General features: G+C 44.5%; 1 protein-coding gene across 2 annotated transcripts in view; it reads right to left on the reverse strand.

The window, feature by feature from the left end:
• SLC30A10 (solute carrier family 30 member 10) overlaps positions 1-25067 on the reverse strand; it is a 37569-nt gene extending 12502 nt beyond the window's left edge. Inside the window, exon 1 of one of the 2 annotated variants that reach the window (XM_077759564.1) lies at positions 24620-25067. In XM_077759564.1, coding sequence (XP_077615690.1) covers positions 24620-25067 — 448 coding nt within the window. Of the gene's footprint in view, positions 1-530; positions 1174-24619 lie in introns of those variants that run through there. The other variant, XM_077759556.1, reaches the window with a different exon arrangement.

A 25067-nucleotide genomic window follows, 5' to 3' on the forward strand; every position in this document is an offset into this window, starting at 1 on the left:
CAACCCCCAGGGGGACAGAAGGATGAACAAAAGGCGAGGGAGAAAACAAAGTGCAGACAGCATCGAAGGAAGGGGTAGGGGGTGGGGAGTGCTATCTGTTGCCCAATAACAGCTCATTTTCAAAACAATCAATACTCCAAAGCAGGTAGAATAAGGGGGAGGTGAAAGAGACGAAGAAGAAGAAGAAGAAGAAGAAGAAGAAGAAGAAGAAGAGGAAGAAGAAGAAAGAAAGCCAGCCAGCTTGAGGATCCAGGAGAAAACAAAAGAAACTGAAGAATACGATACATTAGCAGCAGGGAATTAAACCGGGCTGCAGGGGAAATGGATTAAGCGCAAGCAAGCAAGCAAGCAAGCAAGCGCGCGCGCACACACACACACACACGCACGCACGCACACACACACGCACGCACGCACGCAAGAAGCAGCCGCCGCCGCCCGCAAGAAAGGAAAGAGGGCGTGGATGCGGAGGAAGGGACGCGCGTGGCAGGAGGGCAAGGCCGAGAGGTCCGGAGGATGCAACCGAAAGGCACCTGCTACGTTGGAGATCACCGTGGCGCCCCGCTCCTCCTTGCGGTCCGCCGAGGCNAGCAGCCCCAGCACGTTGACGGCCAGCCCCAGCGCGCCCACGATGAGCACCAGCTCGGGGTCGTCGATGCGCTCGGGCCGCGCCAGGCGCAGCACGGCCTCCACGCAGATGGTGAAGCAGAGCGCGGTGAGGAAGACGGCGTTGCTCAGCGCGCCCAGCACCTCGGCGCGCGCGTAGCCGTAGGTGGCCCCCAGGCCCCCGCGCGGCCGCCGCGCCACGTAGCCGGCGCCCAGCCCCACGCACAGCGAGATCAGGTCGGACAGCATGTTGAAGGAGTCGGACAGCAGCGCGATGGAGTTGCCCAGGTAGCCCGAGACCAGCTCGGCCACGAAGAAGGCGACGGTGAGCACCAGCATGAAGAGCAGCCGGCACGTCTTGCCCGAGTAGCGGCCCATGTCGCCGAGCCGCCGCCGGTGGGGGCGCCCCTGCGCGGCCCAGCCCGGTGCCCGCCTCCGGCCTCGCTGCCCGCCCGGCGCCCGGCTTCTTATAAGGCGGAGGCAGAGCGCCCGGAGGCCCGGCACGTCCAGAGTCTAAGGGAGTGGCCGCGGCGGCCGGCTCTGAGGGCCCTCGGGCCGCCTGCGAGGCCCCTTCCCCCTTCCCCAGGTCCCGGCCCCGCTTGGCAGGTGGCCACGGGCCAATGTCTGGCCTTCTAGGACAGCGCTGGGCAGAGACGCGCAGCGGCTGGGGAGAGGGGGCGTGTCTGCAGCGCCCTCCTCCCTGACACCCTGGGGCCTGGGTGGGATTCACCCACCGACCCCGCTTCCCCGGTCTCTCCCATCCCAGGGCGCGACTGTTGACTCCGGGCGGGCGATAAGGACCTTGATGGCTGTGGGGTGTGTGCGCTGCGGTGGACGTGGACACCTTCGCGTACGTGCCCAGACGCGGCTCGCATTGTAGATTCCACATTAACCCGGGGAGGCCCCGGCCAACCCTGCCTAACCTTTGCCTGAAGCCGGAGCTGGGCCCTCACGTAGCATCCCCACTCCCGTACAGCCCGGGGTCCAGCCTGTCCTTGCGCATGGCCTTCGCGCCGAGGGCGGGGTATCGTTCCTATCACCCCCCTCCCGGCACCAGGTCGTCCCTGTCCCCTCCACCCCCACGCCCACCACCAGCATCTTCACTCACACGGCCTCCCGCCAGGTGAACTGCGGGGTGGCCCTGGAGGAAAGCACAGATCGTACTTTTTGTAAGCATGGCACCCCCACACAGCGCTCAGAAATGCGCTCTCCCTGTGGTAGACCCAAGTCCCTTGACCACGGAGGAAGCGAGGCCAGGCCTCCTCTGTGTACGTGCCTCGTTTTCCATTGCAGAGAATTTTCTACTTACCCCCATGTGTCCCTCACAGCATGACCTGATACTCAAAGTTCAATCGACTGACCTCCATGAAGGTTTATTCCAAATAAAGCCTTTCCTGTTGACAACAGGCTGGGTTCCAAGAAAAAGTTATCCAGAGGAGAGCTGTCCCCAGGACTCGGCGGAAGCCGAGGGGGCGAATCCATGAAGAAGTGTGTTTGCTGTTGGGGGTTCAGGGAGGGGTCGTGGGAGAGCCCACGATTTTCTTTCTATTTTGTTTTATATTCTTTTCTCGTTCCCAAAAGGATCTGAATGTGACGTCTGGTGATCTCTATCCCCCCCTCCTCCTGTCCCTAACCCCTGAACTTTAACCATTCCTGAAACACATCTGGTTTGGGCTTGGAAAGAATTGTGTCCATTTAGCAGCACTCTGATTCTAGCCCCGTTCATTGCCTTCACCTTATAAAACACAATCTTGTCTTTTAGGGGTCCTAAGGTTCCCTACTGAGCACCCAAACTCGAGAAGCCCACTACCCATTCCCTCCCTGCCTCCAGGAAAACATCCCTACACTGAGGACTTGAGGAAATGGATCATTTAAAGTATCTCCAAAAATTAGTATTAAAATGGACAATAATGTAAAAGAAGCAAAGAGAGGGACACCTGGGTGGCTTAGTCAGTTAAGCGTCTGACTTTCGCTTAGGTCATGATCTCGCGGTTCGTGGGTTCGAGCCCGCGTCGGGCTCTGTGCTGACTGCCAGCTCAGAGCCTGGAGCCTGTTTCAGAGTCTGTGACTCCCTCTTTCTCTGACCCTCCCCTGCTCACGCTGTCTCTCTCTCTCTCTCTCCTAGAAATAAATAAAACATTAAAAAAACTTTAAAAAATAAATAAAAGAAGCAAAGAGATATATAGATAGGCTGATGAAAGTTTTGCAGCTGTCTGGCCTTGGACAAGTTCCTTAATTGTCTGGGCTGGTTTTCACTGCTGTAAAAAGGGGATAATAATAGGCTCTTCTCATATGTTTGTGAAGATTAAATGGGTTAATAAGTATAAAGTGATTATAACAGTGCCTGGCACAGAGGAAGCACTCAGTAAATTGCTAGCTGCTTATTAAAAAGAAAAAAAAAAACACAGGAATTAAAAGAAGGTGTGGGGTGAGGGGGGGGACACTGTTCAGGAGGAGGTCGGAAGGGCGAAGTGGTCCGGAAGGCCACATTTCAACGTTAGCATGCTAGTATTAATATTAGCATCGCGGCACATGTATCGCAGAATTGCTATTGAACTACCGATGTCTCCCTCTGATCCGAAGAAAGATATCCCAGCTTCTGGCTTATACGGTCTTCAAACTAGGAAGCCTTGACTCACGTAAGGTAGGACCGCAGGCAAAGCGGTCAGACCCAGACAGAGGCCTCGTGCAAATCACCTGCCAATTCTCCGACGGTCCTTGCTGATTGCAATTCTTTGTCATTCACAACCGGAGGAAAAACCCGAGGTCAGCAGAAATGTATCACTTGTGCCTGTTACCCAGTCATTCTCCCAACCGAAAGCAGATAAGAAGAATCATGTCACTGCTCCAGGAGGGCGGTTGATGGAACTAGAAAGCCGGCAGACAGCTGAGGAAGTGGAGGAGGGAGCTGTGTCTGAGGGGCCCTGCCCAGGGCTTGGCCTTCAACACGGGCTGAGGGTGTCAACAAAATGCACATAAGAAAAATGGTTTGACTAGCTGGCTATGATTAGATGGATGGATGAATAGATACATACATACATACATACATACATACATACATAGAATACAGCTTATATGGAGAGAGAATATATATAATCTAAGTTAATTGACAAAAATTTAGGGTGCATCTTACACTTTCCTGTATATAATGAGGTTTCCAAAGATTTGTTTAATGGGCTTTGACTTCCCAGCCCTGTGCTGAGACTTTATAGGCATTATCTCATTTCGTACTCACAACTGACTCATAAAATAAGCACTGTTTTATAGGGGAAGAACACGGAGCCCAGAGGTTTTAAGTCACTTGTCCAAGATTACATAATATGTAACTGAGAGACTAGAGGTCCGATCTAGGCATCAAACTCTAGGGCTTACAGTCTCCACCTCCCCATTATATTGATTTGGTCATTTTCAACACTCCTTTGTTCTAAACAAATGATTTCTTAAGTTTTACTTTCATTGGCGTAGAACTTGATGCGCTATGATTTATAAAAGTCAGAGATTATAATACCAAATGTTCTTCCTTCACTGGTACTGACTCAGAAAGTAACAAACTTTTTTCAAGAAATTGAAAAAGCGGCTGTTTTTGTTTCTTTTTTAAAAAGTTTTTTAATGTTTATTTATCTTTGAGACAGAGACAGAGACAGAGTGTGAGCAGGGGAGGGGCAGAGAGAGGGAAACAGAATCTGAAGCAGGCTCCAGGCTCTGAGCTGTCAGCACAGAGCCCGACGCGGGGCTCAAGCTCACGAACCGCGAGATCATGGCCTAACTTGGATGTTTAACTGACTGAGCCACCCAGGCGCCCCTGTTTTCATTTTTTTTCTAGTTGACAATTCTAGCTTCCAGGAGGGGAATGGATATCTCGTCCAAGGCACCAAACTCTTACTTTTATAAAAGANAGGCCACCCAGGCGCCCCTGTTTTCATTTTTTTTCTAGTTGACAAGAGACAATTCTAGCTTCCAGGAGGGGAATGGATATCTCGTCCAAGGCACCAAACTCTTACTTTTATAAAAGATGTAGCTCTTTTACCTCATAGCTCCTGCCTCCAGATTTAAAAACATCATCAGAAGCTGGATACTCCCCACCCTTAGCCCAGCACCAAACACGCAGGGCGTGATATATCATGATGACTTTCAAAAGAAAATTGCCTCTCTCTCCCTCAAACAAAAAAAAAAGGGGGCGGTGTGTGTGTGTGTGTGTGCGCGCGCGCCTGGGTGGCTCAGTCCATTGAGTGTCCGACTAGATTTCTATTTCATCCCAGGTCATGATCCTAGGGTCGTGAGATGGAGCCCTGGGCATGGAGCCTGCTTGAGATTCTCTCTCTCTCTCTCTCTCTCTCACTCCCTCCCTCTGCCTCTCCCCGGCTCCCACATGATCTCTCTCTCCCTCTCAAAAGAAAAAAAAAAAAAAGGAAATTGCTTCTCCAGGCAGCTGAAGACTCTTGTGTACACCTCAGCTCCTTGTTGGCAACTTTATATAACATGTATATTTGTGACACTTTGTAACCCAGATACTTTTTATACCCCAAACTGTGCGTTATGTCTCTCAAAGTGTTTTAGCATGCAATTAAATTTAAGAGATTCTTTACTTGAGGTGACCACATTTTTTTCTTTTTTGATGATAGAGGCACGAGATGTGAAGAAGATAATAAGCGGGTCAGCGGTCAGCCTCGCTGTTCCCCGGGCTGTTCCCCAGGAATAGCCCTCCGCAGCACTTGTGAGCTACAGCCCACTCAGGAGGAGGAGCTCAGCCCAACACGACTTTAGCGCATGCCCGTCAGCCAGCCTTGGTCTTTCCAAAATGCCACTTGACTCCAGCAAAGTGGGGTGTCTGCTCGCAGCGCCAGGCTCCGAGGTGGTGCGAATGCACCCATCCTAACATCAACAACACAACTTGCTTATTGAACAAACAAACAAGCTCTAGATCATTCTGAGTTTGTACTCACTTGAAGAAACCTTGAAAGAGAGAGTAGCACAGCAGTTAGTGATTTGACCTTTGGAGTCAGGCAGACTGGGAACCAAATCCCAGCTCTGCTACTCACTTGGGTGACTGGGGAAAGCTCCTGACAACCTCCTCTTTCCTCGTGTGTGACCTGCAATGTATCTCATGGCGTTGCCAGGAGGCTTACGTGAGAAAACATGTCAACTGCTTAGCGCAGTGCCAAGTTCATCAGAAGGGCTCACTCAATAAGTGTTCATAAAACATAACTACTACCACTTTGATTTTTAAATCCAAGTGCAGGGAGGGAGAAATATTTCCTTTCACCATAGGATCCACACAGGGTTACTTTTAGAGGAAAAATATATATATATTTTTTAATGTTTTATTTATTTCTAGGAGAGAGAGAGAGACAGCGTGAGCAGGGGAGGGTCACAGAGAGAGGGAGTCACAGAATCCGAAACAGGCTCCAGGCTCTGAGCAGGCAGTCAGCACAGAGCCCGACGCGGGGCTCGAACCCACAAACCGCGAGATCATGACCTAAGCGAAAGTCGGACGCTTAGCCGACTAAGCCACCCAGGCGCCCCGAAAAATATATTTAAAGAATGGTTTGCAACTTAATCTAAGGAGCAGTGAAACTTATGCAGATGTAAGATAAAATATTTTTGAGTTCCTGCAGCTGGAAGGAAAGTGTCATGGTCCAAGTATCACCCCAAATTCTTACGGTGAAATCCCAAGCCCCATAGATGATGGTATTGGGAGGTGGGGTGTTTGAGAGATGATTAGGTTATGAGGTGGCACCCTTAAGAATGGGGTTTGTGCTCTTATAAAAGAGACCCCACAGAGCTTTCTAGCACCTTCCACCACATGCAGACACAGAGAAAAAGCTCTGGCTATGAACCCAGAAAAGCGCTCACACCTGACCGTACTGGCAGCCTAATTCCGGACTTCCAGCCTCCACAAAGGTGAGAAATAAATGTCTGTTTTCTATGAACTACCTACTCTGTGGTCTTTTGTTAGTAGCCCGCATGGACTAAGACCCTGTACAAGAACCCAAGTTACCAGGTGTAAACGAATGAATGCCTTTGATTTGTGTGTCACACCGGGGATGATGGGGTTGGGCTGTTTGAGACGTTTGGCAGTGACAGTGCCGTGTTAGTTGGGGTCAGCTTGGCTCTGTGGGCTCTGCGGCTCTGGTGCGTGTGCTTCCTTCATACTGTCTGCAGGTCCCAAGGGCTCACCCAGGTGCCCTTGGGGATGTGCTGTGCGTGAGGTTTGGAAAGGGAAGGGAGGGTAAGTGAGAACGAGCACAAGAAAGGGGATCTGGCATTTGGGACGAAGGGGAAAAGGATGAGAACTGGGGATTCAAGAAACACATCATCCAAAACTCATCACTTACTGACAGTACTTGGGTGTGACTCCTGCTTGATGAACTGGAGAAAAAACCTTTTTTTTTTTTTTCAATTCAAATGGAAGCAAAGCCCAAAAAAACTCAAAGTTGCAAGAACCAGGGAGAAACTCTCCCTTGATATTGATTCTAAACCAATAATTATTTTAGCTATAAGTTAAGTCCTCAGTCACTTCATAATTTACAGGAAGCCTTTACCTGTGTTATTTAATTCCATCTGAAACATTCTCACACAGACTTCTTCCCTGCTAAAGTCACCTTAACTTTTAGACCACGGTAGTTGCACTTTCTACAGATTTGGTCGCCTGCGGTGAGCCGCGCTCTGGAAGATGATCATCCTGATGTATCCTCAGAAGGTTAATAGTAGCCTAACGCTACATCTGGATGCCTATGCCAGTCACCTACCTTCATCTCATCACCCAGCATTTTATCATCTCTCATCATCACAGGAAGAGAGAGTACAGTAAGATACTTTGAGAGAGAGAAAGACCACATTCACATAGTTTTTATTGCAGTTCGTTTCTATAATCTATTTTATTATTAGTTATTACTGTTCATCTCTTCCAGTGCCTAATTTATAAGTTAAACTTTACCGTGGATATGTATGCATAGGAAAAACCACGGTTTATAGAAGGGTCGGTACTATCTATGATTTCAGGCATCCACTGGGGTCTGAGAACCATATCCCATGTGACTACGGTATATGAAAATGAGAAAGTCGATTTGCCCAAGAAGTTGTATGAATAATTGTGTGTGTGGGAGGGGGTAAAATAAAACCTATAAATAATACCTTCACCTTTATCTGCCAAATGCACTGACTGGTTCAGGATTCAGGGTGCTGTCGTGGAGAGGCGTGGCTTTGGGAGCCACTCAATCCCGGGATACAATCTTGGCTCCCTGAGTTGTAAGCACCGGGGCAAGTCACTTAACTTTTCTGAGGTCTATGTTTGTCTCTACCATCTGGAGGATATCATCATATCCTTTCACACAGCGTCTGTGAGAATTGAAAGGAGATAGCAGAGAGGAGACGCTGCGTGGCGCCCTCGGAGTAGACAGTTGACAAAGAGTGGCTCTTTTCCTTACTTTCTGGTTATTATCCTTCCAGGACTATTGTTGACCTCTGATAGGTACCCATGTGGAATCCCCTTCCCACTTATTTAGATTACCCTATTTTTTATAGGATTGTCTATTTCCCCTTTGGTTACAATAATCCATTTAGCTTAGAACTAATTAGCTATTGATTCATAAAAGGTATTATGAATGTAAAGCATTGATTAAATAAAATATTTTAAGAATATAAGCACATTTAAAATAAAACATTTTAGGGGCGCCTGGGTGGCTTAGTCGGTTAAGCGTCCGACTTTCGCTTAGGTCATGATCTCGCGGTTCGTGGGTTCGAGCCCCGCATCGGGCTCTGTGCTGACTGCCAGCTCGGAGCCTGGAGCCTATTTCAGTCTGTGACTCCCTCTCTCTCTGACCCTCCCCTGCTCACTCTCTCTCTCTCTCTCTCTCTCCTAGAAATAAATAAAAAATATTAAAAAAAAAACATTTTACACATTTAAAATTCCAAAGTTCACAGCTATCATTATTACTATACTCCTTTGTCCATCATGGCTCTATCACCTGTTGTCATGTGGCAGAAGATCAGGGAAAATCAGGGTGATTGAGAGACATAACTTTGTGACTGTCCCCAAATCAGAAGCTGTGTTGAATTAATATTACGATGAAGCCTGGAGGAGAACTGAAATTCTTGACCTCTAACACGAAATCCCTGTACAACTTAGCCACTAAACTTCTGAGCCTTAGTTTCCTAATCTGTCAAATGCAAGTAAGAACCTCCTACTACTCAGGGCATGTAGATGTTTTGAACATCAGATAAGACAAAGGAGGTACAAACATGAAGACAGAAGAAGGCATTGCTGTTGTTGCAGATATGGAGCCACAATCAACATGAGTTCCAGGAAGCCAGCACCGTTATCTGTAACCACCAGTCATGTAAATGGGTCAGCCAGGGTTTTAGGTTCCCTGGGACCACCCCCAACACCTCGTGGCCCCCCTCCCCCGCCCTCACTTCCTTCTGGTCAGAAGTCCTGTCCTCTTGGACAAGACATGGGCATATAACTGAGGCTGAGCCAGAGTTTCTCATTCCCTGGTCACTGTGCTTGATTCAAAGGATGGGCGCTTGATCCCAGATGGACGAACCAGAGTTCTTCTCTTGAAGTTTTCAAAATATATCAGAGAGCGGGGGTGGGGGGTGGGAGTTCCTTTTCTTGTCTGGTTACTAAGCAGTGAAGAGGTGACTCAGAGCCCCTAATAATCATGTCTTCCCCACACCAGGCTCCGTAGTGACAGAGCTTGGGATTCTCTCTCCCTCTCCTCCCCGCCTCCCTCCTCGTTCTCTCTCAAAATAAGTAAATATGTTTAAATAAATAAATAAGTGGCTGACTAAATATGATTCTTCCCCAATGTTGGAAATTATCCCTGCTCCATTTTTCTGCTCCCTCCAAAGGAGAAACTCTTGAAAACACTGTCGCAGTCTTTACTTCCTCAAATTCCATTCTCTCTGTCACCCATGCAATGCCACATCCATCTCCATGACACCACTGGAAAGGCTTTGTGAAAGCCTTCCTCGCGACCTTCTCACACCTGAATCCACTGGTTTTCTTTGCTCATCTTGAAATGCCCAGCAACATTTGTTACTGAAGATCTTGCTTTCCCTTTTGAAGACCTTCTCCATTTGACGGCTGGATAATGCACCTTCCTGGTTTTCCTTCTAGCTCACAGGTACTTCCTCCTCCTCCCCTAAATCTCTAAATGTTGGTGTGTCCCAGGACTCAGTCTTAGGCTCACTAATGCTCTCCATCTCTGCTCGTTCCTGTGCTGAGCTCGCCCAGTCCATGCTCTGGGACTTGGCTCATGCTAGTCCCTCCTCCTGGGGCATTCTCTGCCCCGCTCACCTTCTTCTCCTCGTGCCTTGGGCCTCAAAAGCCACTTCTTCAGGGAGCCTTCCCTGATACCCACTCCCTCTGTGGCCCACAGGATGACAGGGAATAAAATAGAGAATAGATAAAATAATAAAAGAAAAAGGGAGGAAGGAAGAAAATGAACGAACACGGTTCACCTTGTAGCTCGCAGCTTTTTGTGTTAAGGAGACTCTCCATTCCCTAAGCTTGCGTTTGCACAGTGGCATCTTTACAAGAGTGACACTCCTGACCTCTTTCTGTCACTTGCCCAGCTTTTCTTGGGAGCAGGGTAACTACTCTGATTGTGCGAAGTGTGGGAGAAAGACTGGAGCATTCTCGACTGACCTCTTCTGGCCTTTCTTTTTCAGATTCGCCTTCCCGCAGAGACCTGCAATCCTGCTCTGCAGGTTCCAGAAGGAAACTACCTGCAGCTGGCTCTGCCCTGTGCAGGGAGGTCTGGGACTGGGTGGGTGAGTTTAATTCTAGGATGAACTATTAAGCCTTTTGCTGCCACACATCTAAGCCATATCCTATAATGAATGTGTCATATATGCAATAAAGTTGGTATTATGCTCAATTGTCACCATCTTAATCTAACAATTGCTTCAAAATCCAGGAGAATAAGAAAGGGGTATTATTTATTAGCCCCTAAAGCCTTAACATACTGGCGAGTAGGCAGGAGCCTGGAGAAGGAGTAAGCTAGGAACGTACAGGCCAAAGTAACATGGCGGCTGCAGCTACTGGTGAGACGGAGCAGGCGCTGTAAGGTTTTACGGCTCCAGTCAGTGTGAGCCCGGCAGCATTTTGACCTTGGCAAGTCACAGCAGCTTATTGCCTACAGAAGAAAAATGGCAGTTGTTATAGCTGCAGGGCTGTTTTAACAGGTCCTCGGTGAACATGAATTTTCAAGACTGGTTTTACTCTATGCTTCAGACAGTGAGTGAGAGCGAGAGCATAGTTTGCTCTCACAAGCACCAGGGGAAGGGAGTTTTCCTGAAGCGAGACAGATGCAAAAAAGAAAGGGAAATGCACACATGTCTAAATATTCTTAAAGAGAGGATTAGATCCGATCAGACTGGGGACGGGGAACCAAAGAAATCCTTCAGCTCAGAAGCAGAAAGGCAAGATTTCAGACAGCTGACGGGGCTCTGGAATGCTCCCACAACCACCAGAGAGCCGGAGTCAGGGACCTAGTAAAAGTCCTCTTCTTAAAGCTGTCAATACTGTCTGAAATAAAAGCAACTGGGACTATAGGACTTATGTGATATCCCCTCCCCCACCCCATCATTGTATGTTGGGTGTGCAGAGAACAGGTCCTTTGTACCTTAGTTCACAGATCTTCAGATAGAGGGGAAGACACGCAAGGAAGTCCCCCCGAGGAACCTCATTCACGCTGGCGCTGAGGAAGATGGCAAGAGCCTGGGCCATGAGATGAGACTTCAGGGATCCCGAGGAGTGGATTTTGTATGCGGGAAGTGATATGAATTGTTAGCCTGAGGGCAATCTGTGCACATTGCTCCTTCCAAAGATGGGCACAACCATATCTTCTATTCTACATGTTTTCCCACAGGGTAATCTTGATGCTCCTTCCATCAGAAGTGGGTCCATGAGCTTGACACTCCCATGTTATCTCTGGCATGTAATCTATAGAATCTGAGGTTGGACCAGAAAAGGCACTGAAGCATCTACCTCGTTTGAGAGGACACTCATGTTTGAGACCACATATGACGTCCTGAGGCTACTCCAGGGTGAGGAAGCCAAGATACACTGAGAGGTTCTGGGGGGTACAAGTCCAGTCGGCAGTCCTAGACGTTGAGACCTTCCAGTTCACGAGCCAGACATGTGATGGTGCCATTCCCTGCCATCAAATCACTACCCCACTTCGGAGTCTTCCAGCTGAGGCCCCAGATATTGTGAGGCAGACAGGCTGTTCCCACTGGTTCCTTTCCAAATGCCAGGACACAGAATCCCAAGCATCATAAAATGATTGTTGTTTTATGCCACTCAATTTGTGGTGGTTCATTACAGCAACCAGAACAAGGAACCAGTGTGTAAAGATGGGCACAGCCTTACAAAGCTTCCACAAAATTTGGAACTATTTGAGAGGAGAAGCCTAGGAAGATTAGCATAGAATATTTAAAGCATTGTTAGATGCGTTAAATCAAATGCTTCAAATCAAAATGGTCACTGTGGGTGTAAGGGCTTCCTTGTGTCCTATGGAAACAGGTCAAGGGACAGACAGGACTCTAAGACAGACATAGGAAGAATGAGACACAGTGAAGGGGACTGAGGCAAGAGATGATAGTTTGGGTCGAGACTCAGGTTACATTTTTTGTTTAAGTGGAAAATGCTTTTCAAATGAGGTGATCCAACTCAGACAGGTGAGAGTTGACAAGATTTATTTGGACAACAGTTGCTTTGGGCAGACCGAGAAAGCACTGACTTCACTTTCTCACTGTGATAAGAAAAAAAAAAAATCTATGTGGGAAAAACAAATGCCTGACCCACAAACAACGACAAAACAGAAAGGAAAAAAGTCTCACAGAAATGCCAGCCTCACATGTGGTAGAGAAGGGAAGGGAACAATTTTAAGAACTTGTTCTTGAACCACTGAATCACTGACAACTCAACTGAGCCTTTCTGAAGAAAGAACACGAAAGGAAGCAAAACACCAGAAGCACCTCCAATTTCAGAACAAGAGATTTAGCAGGATGATATGTCACTCGAGGCCTGAACATTCCACAGCTGTGGAAAGACAAGATCTGCAAGAGCATAAAGTAAGAGTGGAAGCAACGGGATGATCTTCAAACCTTCAAAATAGCTTCAGCTCAGAAACCCGCTAAGACTGACACTCAGGCTGAGGGTGTGGATGAGGGAGAAGCTTCCTCAGGGAGCAGGATTCCCAGGTCTAAGCGGTTCTGAAGCTAGAGGCAGCGGCGATAGTCCCTGAGGTACAGGATGGGAAAAAGCCTACTCACAAGAGACCAAGTGTAAACAGAGCCAGAAACTAGAGGCCAAGATGGAAATGGAATTCAAAATCTTCTTCCCTCTCCCCTTTCCTTCCTTCCTGCCTCCCTTCTTTCCTGTCTTCCTCTCTCCCCCCCACCTCTTACACACACACACACACACACACACACACACACACGGATTGGGAAGAAAAAGTGCCACAAATTAAATATGGAGCCTAGGGGGGCGCCTGGGTGGCTTAGTCGGTTAAGTGTCCGACTTTCGCTTAGGTCATGATCTCGCGGTTCGTGGGTTCGAGCCCAACGTCGGGCTCTGTGCTGACTGCCAGCTCAGAGCCTGGAGCCTGTTTCGGTCTGTGACTCCCTCTCTCTCTGACCCTCCCCTGCTCATGCTGTCTCTCTCTCTCTCTCCTAGAAATAAATAAAAATTTAAAAATAAATAAATAAATATGGAGCCTAGGATGTCATTTCTGCAAATTTCTAAACTCTGTGAGTAGGCAGTAATGTTTTAAATATCATCCTCTGGGAAAGGATGCAGTGTGTTGACCAGATATGGAAATGTTAGTACATAACTAACCCCTTGTTGTAAGGTCTCTACCAGTGGAGCTGAGGACGCAGGTCTGGTCCTGGCCAGTCTGGCACCATCTCTTTGGCCTCGTAGAGACACAAAAAACAGGAGGGCGCCCTCTGCCTGCTGTCCTTTCATCTGACAGCCTTGAGTCTCTGCTATGGTCCTTGTAAGTGGTAATGAGGGCCTGGTTTATCCTAAGTGCTGAGTTCTGAGAACCCGACTCTATCTATATTAAGGGCTCTAGCTCTGGGATACCATTATGCAGTTCTGTCAGACTTCTTTGAACTCTTCAAAAAGCGTGGCAGGAAATTAAGAAAATACTCAGAGGCCAAAAATGTAGTAAAAAGCAAAAATCCATCTAGATGAGTTGAAGCCAGAATCTGGCTTAGGGATATCTTTCCAATAAGAACAAATGATTTTAATAGCCATATAGACACAGATGGCAGAAGAGATAGAACTTAGATCCGTGCAAACGGGAGAATTGGATCAGAGATCCCCTCAAAGATCAATCCCTGGGTGAAAGGTTGAAGTGAAACGAAACAATCGGACAAACAAAAACTCACCGCTTGCAAGGAAGACAACAAAGAAAGGGCATGTTTCAGCCTTGGTTATGGCGGAGAGGAACAGTGGAAACCATGCTGTGGCCTTCATGTAGGAACACAGTCTGCATTTACATTACCTATGTTGTAGTGACAACAACAACAGCTCTCAAGCAAAAAGTTTTTGATGTGCTCACAAGTTGGTAATATCCTCAGGCACCTGACAGAAACAAATGCATATCTTATGTGGAAGAATGTACTTCAAGTCTATTCCTCAAAGAACTCCCTCAGAGAAAGTTCCGTTGAACACGAGTGAGTTCGCACTAAAAAATCACGGAACACTTAAAACACAAGAAAGGAAGCCACCTTGAGAGAAGCAGCAAAAATAATAAACAGCAAAATCAGACATGTAAAAGTTGCCAATGTTGAAATATAAGATACAGAATATAAGCTAAGCATATTTAATATACAGGAATAAAGGAAGATATGGAAAGTGTGAGTAACGATCAAGCACTATAAATGAAAAATAGCTAAGATTAAGAACTCAGTAGAAGGTGTCCTTTTCTTCCCAGCCATAGTGTTATCAGTCAAGGTCTAACGGGGATCCCAGACTCTCATCCCTGCCCAGTGTCAACAGAGGCCAGGTGGGAATATAGATTTCTACTCCCATCTTATAATGACAAATCCCTTTTTCTACCAGCACAGTGTCAGAGGCCTGATCAAACAGATATTTTAAATAAGATCCACAGTCTCCTACTACCTCAATGTCGAGGACTCAACTGAAAATATTTCATTATACAAACACCAAGGAAATTTCTGAATGAAAAATAATACCAATGCTTGGATAACACAGATGTTAGTACGAGCTGACAAAGGTTTCAAGGTAGCCATCATAAAAATATTTCAACAAGCAATTACAAATATACTTGAAATAAATGAAAAATAGAGAGTCTCAACAAATAAAGAACTAAAAGGAAATTTTAAAACTGAAAAATACAATAACTTGGGGCACCTGGGGGCTCCATCAGTTAAGTGTCTAACTCTTGATTTTGACTCAAGTCATCACTTCATGGTTTGTGAGATTGAGTCCCATGTCAGGCTCTGTGCTGACAACACGGAGCTTGCTTCAGATCCATTCTCTCCCTCCTTCTCTGCCTCCCTGCTCGTGCTCTCTCTCTCTCTCTCTCAAAATAAATAAATAAACATAAAAAAAGAAAAAGAAAAATACAATAACCAATATTAAAAACTCAGTTGTCAGGCTTGACAACAGAGTAGAGAAGACAAAGGAAAAACTCAGCAAACTTGAAGATAGAATAACAGAAAGTACCCTATCTGAACAATAAAAAGAAAATGGGGGGAAATGAAACAGGAGCTCCTGGGTTGGTGAGCACATCAAGGTACTGGGAAAATGGTGCACCCCAAGAGGGCAGAGAAGCCCTGCACACCCTCTGCCATACCTTGCCCTGGGCATCTCTTCTATTTGGCTGTTCCTAAGTTGTATCCTTTATAATGAATGGGTAATAGACTGAGAAAACAAAAGACAAATCTCAATGACTCCTGTCTGCTTGCCTCTGCTAAAGAGTTTGGCCACTTACTGGATGAAAGTGTGGGATCAAAGTATGATGACAATGGTGTGAATGCCATGGGTAACAAAACTAATGCAAGTCTCTAACAGCTCAGATGAGAAGCTGAATGTGAATACTGGCTGCACAGCAGAGATATGGGGGGTTGAGGGGGGAGACACTCCAAAATGAGGAGGCTGAAAACCACTCAAAAAACTAAAAAGCAAAGAAAATGAACTTTTCAAAATAAGTCCTGGATTAAAATTCTACTTACTCCTAAATAAAAGAGTGAACAAGGACTCAGGGACTAGTGTAACTATATCAGTTATAAATGGGGGATGATAAAGAGACATAAAGGGAAGTTAGGTGTCTACACTCCACTCAAACTGGTAAAATACTGACACCAGTACTGATGCACTGTGATTAAGTAAGTGTAATGTAATGTCGAGAGCAACCACGAACAAAGCTATGCCAAGATAGCCTCAAAAACTCAAAGCAATAGGAAAATCAAAATTGAGTTCTAAAAAATGTTTAAGGAAGACAGGAAAAGGAAAACAGAGAAATGAAAAACAAAAAATAAGGACGAAATGGTTAAGCCCTAAACTCTAATAATTGCATTGAATGTAAATGGTATAAATATAACAATTAAAAGGCATAAAACTGGCAGAATGGCTTTAAAAAAATCCAGCTACATCCATGCCATGGAATTCTACTCAGCAATACAAAGAAATCAACTACTGATACATGCAACTTGGATGACCTTATGGGTATTTTTCTGAAAGAAAAAAAGCCAATTTTAAAGGTCACATATGTTTGTTTCTATCTACATAACATTTTTGAAATTACAGTATTATGAAGATGGAAAACAGATTAGTGGTTTTGAGGGCATAGAGATAGGGACTCAGGGTAGAAATAAAAAATAAAATAAAATGTTAAAATAGCAATAGTCTGGCCTTTAAATTAATAATGACAAGCTTTGATTTCTCCGAATATAACTCAGAAGGTCAAACACATCTAATTTGGAATTTTAATTTTTCTCTCACAATTTGATATTGTGAGAAGAGTCCTATTTAAATTGGGGGGATTTTTATATTGCTGATGTTGAATTCTTAAAATGTCTTGATGCTATCATTTCATGTCACAATGTAATTTCTGAACACTTGTGGAGGCTCAGAGTTGATTTCATTAACATGCTTATTTTTCTAATCCATTTCATTCATGGGAGGGGGTATCAAAATTGCCAAGCCTTTGTCCCAAGAAGAATACCCAAAGGAAACAGTGGTTGGTACTGGGAGCACACGCCTTAAGAAAGTGGGCCACACTGACCTATTCTTCTAGTCTGTCAAGGAGAACTATGAGTGAAGAAAACACAGCAGGCGAGTGTAGGGGGAGACCTCCATTCCTCTTGTCTCATGTTTCTATGAGGGGCACTCCAGGGTGGTCTCTGTCTGACCCTTTTCATTCCCTCTCCAACTTTCAGGTAAGAAGTCCCTCCTGGAGTGGGAAGTTCTCTCACTGCTAGGTGTAGTTGAAGGAATGGAAGAAGCCTGGTGCAGCCCCTCCCAGGCTCTGCCTTTCCAACTGTCTGCCTTCGGAGGATGTACGTTCTCTGTGTTTAGGGGCCCACGTCTGCTCCCCAAGTTGTTGAGCTCTGCCTGTAAGAGGAAGGGTATGTTTACTGTTGAGATGAGTATTAGGAAGTCTATTGTGATATTCAAGGTATCTTCTCCAATCCGGCATTTATGAGAAACTGGACTACTCTTCTTACTGCTATCTGACTATCTTTGATTCTTTCACCCTCACGTAGCTCAAGCCTCAAGGTGGGAGTTATTTATTGGCCCCATAACGTCCAGACAGTCTCCTCAATGGATTCTAGTCATCAGTGATAGAACTGGATGTTGGTTCCATTCTTATTTTGTCCTGCAAAACCTCAAGGCAGTTTCTTCAGGTAAAGAATTCTACAGAAAACAAGTGGACCCTTCTGAGAGTGCCTCCTTCAAACCTGACTTTTCTGCCACTTCCCTGTAAGGAACTAATCTCTAGTTCTCATAGGTCTGAGGTAGGATCATTTTTTAGTGTTGTCACTGCAGATAAAGAACAAGAGCACAGATAAGATTCATCACAAATTACTTTCGGGGCACCGGGGTGGTTCAGTCAGTTAGGTGTTTGACTTTGGCTCAGGTCATGATCTCATGGGTCACGGATTCAAGCACCCACTCGGGCTCTGTGCTGACAGCTCAGAGCCTGGAGCCTGCTTTGGATTCTATGTCTCCCTGTCTCTCTGCCCCTTCCCCACTCATGCTCTGTCTCTCTGTCTCTCAAAAATAAATATTAAAAATTTTAAAAAATTACTTCCCTCAAAATTCTCTCAAGTCACCTTCTCAGAGGTAAACAAATATCAGGATGTGGACTTTGGAAAACATTTCTAAGAAAACGGAGTCACTAGATTTATGGCCACTTATAAAAAGTGATGACATGTCATAGTCATTAGAGACAGTTACACATAATATTTTATAAAAACTACATTGACTACTCTCTTTCTCGAAAGACCAAGACAGAGGAGAAAAATAGCAAATATGTTCTTTACATCCTGTAAGCATTTGGCAAAAGAAAACCAAAATAGTAAGTTTACTCTCACCCCACCTTCTTGGAAAACAACCTCTCAGTAAGGTGAATGGGGATATCCTTATTCAGTAGTCAGAACTGTAGGGAAATGTTAAAAAGCAAATCACCTTATGGCAGAGTAGAGGTATGGAAATGCTAAGTCCTGGGTCCAGCATCAACTCTGGATTAACTTTAAAACATTTGGTGCCTCAGTTTCTTTATTTGCAACTTGGAACTATGAGCTACATTTGCATTATTTTCATGAGCGTGACAGTCTGAAGTTAGTATCTTTAAATTTTTTGGAGCACCTGGGTGGCTCAGTCGGTGATGCCTTCGGCTTCAGCTCAGGTCATGATTTCGCGGTTCTTGAGTTCAAGCCCTGCGTCGGGCTCTGTGCTGACAGCTCAGAGCCTGGAGCCTGCTTCAGATTCTGTGTCTCCTTCCCTCTCTGGCCCTCTCCCGCATCTCTCTCTCTCTCTCTCTCTCAAAAATAAATAAACATTAAAAAATATATATTAAAAAATAAAATACATAATTTTTTAACAGTTGAAAAATATAACCAGTACCAGAAAAATATAACCAATATAACAAGTGTTATTTTGAACACTGAAAATGAGGAAGGTAACATTTACCTTTGAAAAATCATGCATCATGAAGGTATTATTTATCAAAAGAAAAGCATATTGATTCTTTAAAAGAGGTGTAATGATACATGAGATGAGGCTCAAAGTGGTTACGTACCTTCTCCATCATTAGACCCAGTAAATGAAGGAAGAAGTCCCAGAACATGTGTTTTCCAGTGACTGGTCCATGTTCCCTTTGGTTCACCCTGCTAAGGATGCTACTAACCTGTCATCAGTAACACACATGTTTTGTGTGGTTTTCCAGGAGTAGTGATGGATCTGTATTGATCAAATGTATAACTAACAGCAAACAGTTACAAGTATTGGCCCGGGATAAAGAGGGGCTGCATGTCATGGTCATAAAGCAAAGCAAGGGACTTGGCCCCAGGGGGGCTTACTAATATTTCATTCATTCTTTGCCCTTCAATCCTTGGACAATCACTACCATCCACTACCACCAAGTGCTATGTGGAACAGTTCACACACACAATATAATTTCATCCTCACAACATCCTATAAGATAGATACTACCCACTTTACAGATAGAGAAATTGAGGTTTAGAAAGTTTGAGTAACTTTCTGGAGGTCACTCAGCTACTGGGATTCAGTTTATAGTGTATTAATAGGCACTTTTTGACATGTTATTTTGTGATTATTGTCAAGCAAATTTTCAGTGTCTTTCTTTCTTTTTCTTTCTTTCTTTCTTTTTCTTCCTTCTTTCCTTCCTCCTTTCTTTTTTTCCTTCCTTCCTTCCTTCTTTCCTTCCTTCTTTCCTTTCTTTCTTTCTTTTTTTCTTTCTTTCTTTCTTTCTTTCTTTCTTTCTTTCTTTCTTTCTTTCTTTCTTTCTTTCTTTCTTTCCTTGGGTGAAGCAGAGGAGGTCTTTAATCAAGGGCCTAGACTCAACTTTGTAATTTCTTTGTGCTCTACCATGAGCTACCTATGTGACTATGGACCTGACTCTCAACCCGTTTTCTTATCTGTAAAATGTAAATAGCAAATATTCTGTCACAGTACATACAATTCTCCAAATCAATGCAATACATTCTAATTATTTCATAAGACAGGCAATTCTCCAAATGTTTGCCACACAGTGCTGTGACTATTGTCTGTACACTTCCTGAGTGGCCGACAACCCACAGATGTCAATAAACGCTTGGTTTTCATGAACGTTTAACTCAGATATTAGAATAGCCTCTGCATGTTAGACAAAAATGGTTGAGAACAAGGAGCTGGTTTATCCTTCTTTTCTCCCTTCAGTTGAATTTGACTTGACAAATGTGAAATAGCACCTCGTTTTCAATCTTCTGTTAATCTTTCTTATTCACTCCCTACAACTGACCCAGAACCCTGTCACTGGGAAAAAGAGAGAGGAGGGGCTCTCCAAGCTGTCATGAACATACGGAAGAGATGTAAGAGAAAATATGGATCTAGTGGGGAGAGATACTGTCATCTACAATAGGTATGTGTGTGTGTGTGTGTGTGTGTGTGTGTACGTACGTACTTACCACTGAACCCTCACATGGAGTTAATCATTCAAAGTCCAAGATAGTGCTTGGAAAACAACAGTGTCAGGTATGGACAAATGGCAAAGTAACAGATTCTGGGAATTAAGCATGATTCTTAAAATGATGTAATAATATTGCAAACGCCCAATCACTCCAATCCTGTCTGAATTAGACACAGAACTCAGGGAACCTCCATCCAGAGAACATTCCCTTTCCAGTTTGAAAAGCTGTGTTCGATTGTGCACTTCCTGACCTCTTATTCACTCCACGGTATTTGCTACTGGGAAACAAGAAGCAGATTCCCCCTTGCCTCTCCTAAAACTCTCAGAGTCTTGCTTATTTTGCTGGTCTCTGGATCAAATTTGCTCTACAAGGAAAGAAAACTAGATTTCTTTTCAGGATCTACAGGACTGTCCATGCGAAAGGCTCCCATCAGGCTATAGTACTGAGTCTAAACTAGAAGCTTACAAGAACAGCCAATCAGCAGTGTGTTAAAATCTTCTGGAACAGTGAATTAGGTTGATTACTGTGCTGTCACTGCCTCTCGTGATTTGATTGGAGAAACTTAATGCCAGACAGGTGGCTAGAGAGACAGGGACAAGGAGGGCGGGAGGAGAGGTTGGGGGAGGGGGTAGGGAGAGAATTTGGACTCAAAACAAAGTTTCAAAGGAAAGGCATTTTGTAAAAAAATGAAATAAAAGTAATAAGCAGATATTTCAGATATAAATTGGTCACCTATAAATTATATAAATGGCAAGCCTAATACATCCCAGATAGAGCCACACAAAATTGTCTTCGGTTTACAATAAAGGCCAATGTATACGAAGGTATCTGTTCAAGTATAGGGCGAGGGCATAGAGAGTTATAGTAGTTATATTTTAAAGAAAACCCAATTTTTAAAAATAAAATAAAACATAAAAGACAACATGAAAGTCAAGGAAAATCCAGTAAACAAGGAGTAGAAAACAAGGGAAGCGCAGTACATCTAGTCCTAAAGTCTAGAGAAAGAAGGTCGCTGGTGTCACATATTTCTTGGGATCTGAGTCTACATGTTGTTGTAACCTCTTGCTCTTTCCCCAAACACACACGTAAACCATCCAAATCTCAGACTTTCCCTGTTGTTTGTTTTTTCTTCCGTGCTTGTGATTTTTACTTTTTTTCATTTTTGCCTTTTACTTGAGCCAAAAATACCTGCTCCCCTATCACGTTTCACATCAGGGATGGACCCATGCCAGAGAGGGATTGACCCAGGGGAGTCCTTCATCTCAGCTGAATCTTCTACATTCCTTTCTCCCGGGGGTGTTTTGTTTTGTTTTGTTTTGTTTCATTTAACTTCTGGCTCCATCTGTCTGATTTTCCAAACTTTCTTATTCCATGAATCTCAGGGTATTTAAAGTCTTAACTCTTTAGACTGTCTATTCTCTTAACATTTAATTTAAAGTTAGTGGTCTTATTTTTTACTTTCCTATGACCTCAAACAGCAGATGTAACTGATACCAATTCCCACATCAGACGCATCCAGCAGAACAAGTTAACGATCCACAGAACGAGAAGAAAGTACAGACTTGCTATGTAAAAACTCTCTGGAGAGAGAGATGGATTATCCTGATTCTGATCACTAATCCAGGAGGTACCACAGTGCTACAGGCTAGGGTTCTAGGCATACAGAAATTCTTTATCCTAAATGAAGGTCAAATCTTCTGAAGTCAAGAGTCATTTTTCTCTCATATTGTATACCTCCTGGGATAAATTAGTATATATGGTTTAATCAATTTCTTCTTGAAATGGAAGACAATTAAAAATGGGTTAATGTCAGTTTATGAGATTCATCTAAATGTTTGCTTTAAACTTATTTAGGTGATGGGAAAGATATCAAAATGTATGTTTTAGTAAAAGTCCTAAAGACATAAATCAAAGCATAAATGCAAAGCTAAGTAGCTATCCTAAAATTACTTGAAGGATTTATGCATTCTAAAATTTCTAATGGAAGACTGCAATACCAGAAACTACCGAAATAAAGTGAACATAGAATGTGGATCTTAAAACATTAGCTCTATGTGCCTATCTATCACTGTACTCAGTTATATAAAGTAGAATATTATCTAGCATTCAATCTTTCAAAAGAAGATAGATGCTCTGGAATGGAGGCAATCAAAAATGATACAGTCAGGGTGAAATATTTGTCTTAAGCCTCCTTTCACTATCTTAGCATGGGCATAAACATTGGAAAGCACCATTTTCCAAACAAGAGCTAATCTAAGACCTGACAATAATTCAATTTCTAAAACTAAAATTATACTTGTCTATCAATTTTCACATTGGTCAGCATCAAACCTTTTGCCTAAAATGATTTTACTGTATGCAGGTGTATATCATCTGTCTGAACCACAGTGGTAAGTTTAGTGGTGGTGACACTTTCAAAGCTGATTCTAACCATTTCTTTGAAATCTGTTTGCTTTAGAATTATACTTAGCAATAATATATATATTTGGGGGCACCTGGGTGGCTTAGCCGGTTAAGCGTCCGACTTTCGCTTAGGTCATGATCTCGCGGTTNTTTATAATCTGGAATCTCAAGTAATAATTTCTACATGATGACTGATGTAAACAAGACTTAGGGTCTCCAGTTAATTATCATCTTTTTAAAAAGATAAGGTTTTAATGATTCATTACATTGAATAAAGATACAGGTTCTAGTTTCTTATTTGTTCCCTTTTTTGCTTAATATATACTATCGGTGCTCTCATAACATACATTTTACCAATAGGGAAATTTAGACAGAGATTCATAAAAGACTGGACCTCGCAGACATAATTTACACTGGGAGAAGAGGCAGAAGGAATACGATGAAAAATGCAAACCTGGACTCTAAAACTCCCCAAGCTTACCTGTAGAACACCCCTACTAGTGAGAGAAAAGTGATCAGCACCAAATAAGGAAAATCTTAAAATTTCTTCAAATCCAGATGAGCAATTAGAATTCAATGATTGTGGATTATTACATAATTCAAAGACTTGCATTGTAACCTTGAGAGCAAGCGAGCGGGAGAAGGGCAGAAAGACAAAGACAGAGACAGAGACAGAGAGAGAAAGCTATTCCCAAGCAAAAACAACAGTTTCTCTTTACCAAGTGCATGTTAAGCGCTATGCACTTGGGATCTCACTGGATCCTTCCTACTTTCATATTACCCGTGGGCAGACAGGCGAGGCGCGCTAACTAGATTGCTGCGCTATGGTAGAATCATGATTTGAACCTGGTCTGTTCATGTTATGGGACTCTTTAAAAAAGTACTGGAAATTTCTCTCTTCTGCAAGAAGCTTTTTATGTATATTTAATTCCTACTGTAGCAACAAAGAAACATATTTTCATCTAATGATTTATCTTTGGATTTATTGCTTTAGAGTTATTGTTCTTTCCCAAGATTTAATTCCCTCTTTTGACAGATGGCTCAATAAGTTTGGTACCCATGCTTAAGTCCTTCCTAAAGATTCATGTGTAAATAGTTTTCCTTTTTGTCAAATAGGATGGACGCATACAATAAGTACAAATGTTTCCATCTTAAAAAGAACTAAGTTCACAAGATCATCTTTTTTTTTTAATGTTTTATTTATTTCTAGGGGAGAGAGAGAGACAGCGTGAGCAGGGGAGGGTCAGAGAGAGAGGGAGTCACAGACTGAAACAGGCTCCAGGCTCTGAGCTGGCAGTCAGCACAGAGCCCGACGCGGGCCCGAACCCACGAACCGCGAGATCATGACCTAAGCGAAAGTCGGACGCTTAACTGACTAAGCCACCCAGGCGCCCCATCACTAGATCACCTTTATTTGTTCCCTCGCCATTTTCTGTAAATCCTTCCAGTCTACATTCCTATGAGGTTATCAGCCTCGCCACTTATTTGACCCTTTGCTTGATTATCAGCTGGTTAGAGGGTCCGATATTTTTTAAATGTACTTTGCGGGGACTCTAAAATATTATTTTTAAATTCAAACACAGCCATGTCGATCTGGCCACGGATTTAAGGAGACTGTTTTCAATGCCACATCCACTTTCTTTCAAACTGCTTCCTTCCTGACCCTGCTCAGTACCTTGACTCCCTGTCCACCTCTCTGAATGCTTTTCATTCCCGGTGACTAAAAACTAAAGGCCCCCAAGACGAAAGCGGCTTGCTGCCCCCCAGCTCACAGGCAACCCTGGACGGGACGCAACTCCTTTGAGAAAGATCTTTTGTGAGGTCATGGACAAGAGGCCGGCCAAACGGACTGCACCTGACTCAAAAGCACAATCAGAGTGCAACCTGCCAGACAGCCGCCCAAACCTGCTACAACGTCCACGCAGCTCTTTACCTGCTTCAGTGCCTCCCCGGGGCCTGCGTGCCGTGCAGTAACAGCAGTCCAAGATGACATAGTTAAGGACATTGAAGAACAGGCCAATAACTCCAGCACTGAGGACCAGCAGTGGCTCCTCTGTCTTCTGGGGGTTGATGTACCTTTTGACGGCTTCAACCAGGATGCTGAACATGAGCGCCACGGCGAAGATGGAGTTGCCGAATGCGCCCACCACGTCTGCCCGGAGGAAGCCAAACGTGCTCTTCCTGTGCCGGTGGATACTGCTGGCCCTCACGCCCAGCCACGCAATGATCATGGACACAAAGTGGGAGAGGACGGCGAACGCATCGGAGGCCAGCGAGAGGGAGTTGCCCATGTGGGCGATGACCAGCTCCATCACGAACATGAGGATGCTCACCGCGCACAGGAGGACTAATCGGAATCTTCTTCCCGAGTATCGCCCCAT

Source organism: Crocuta crocuta, unplaced genomic scaffold, assembly GCF_008692635.1.
Source record: "Crocuta crocuta isolate KB4526 unplaced genomic scaffold, BGI_CrCroc_1.0 scaffold556, whole genome shotgun sequence".
Taxonomy (NCBI): domain Eukaryota; kingdom Metazoa; phylum Chordata; class Mammalia; order Carnivora; family Hyaenidae; genus Crocuta; species Crocuta crocuta.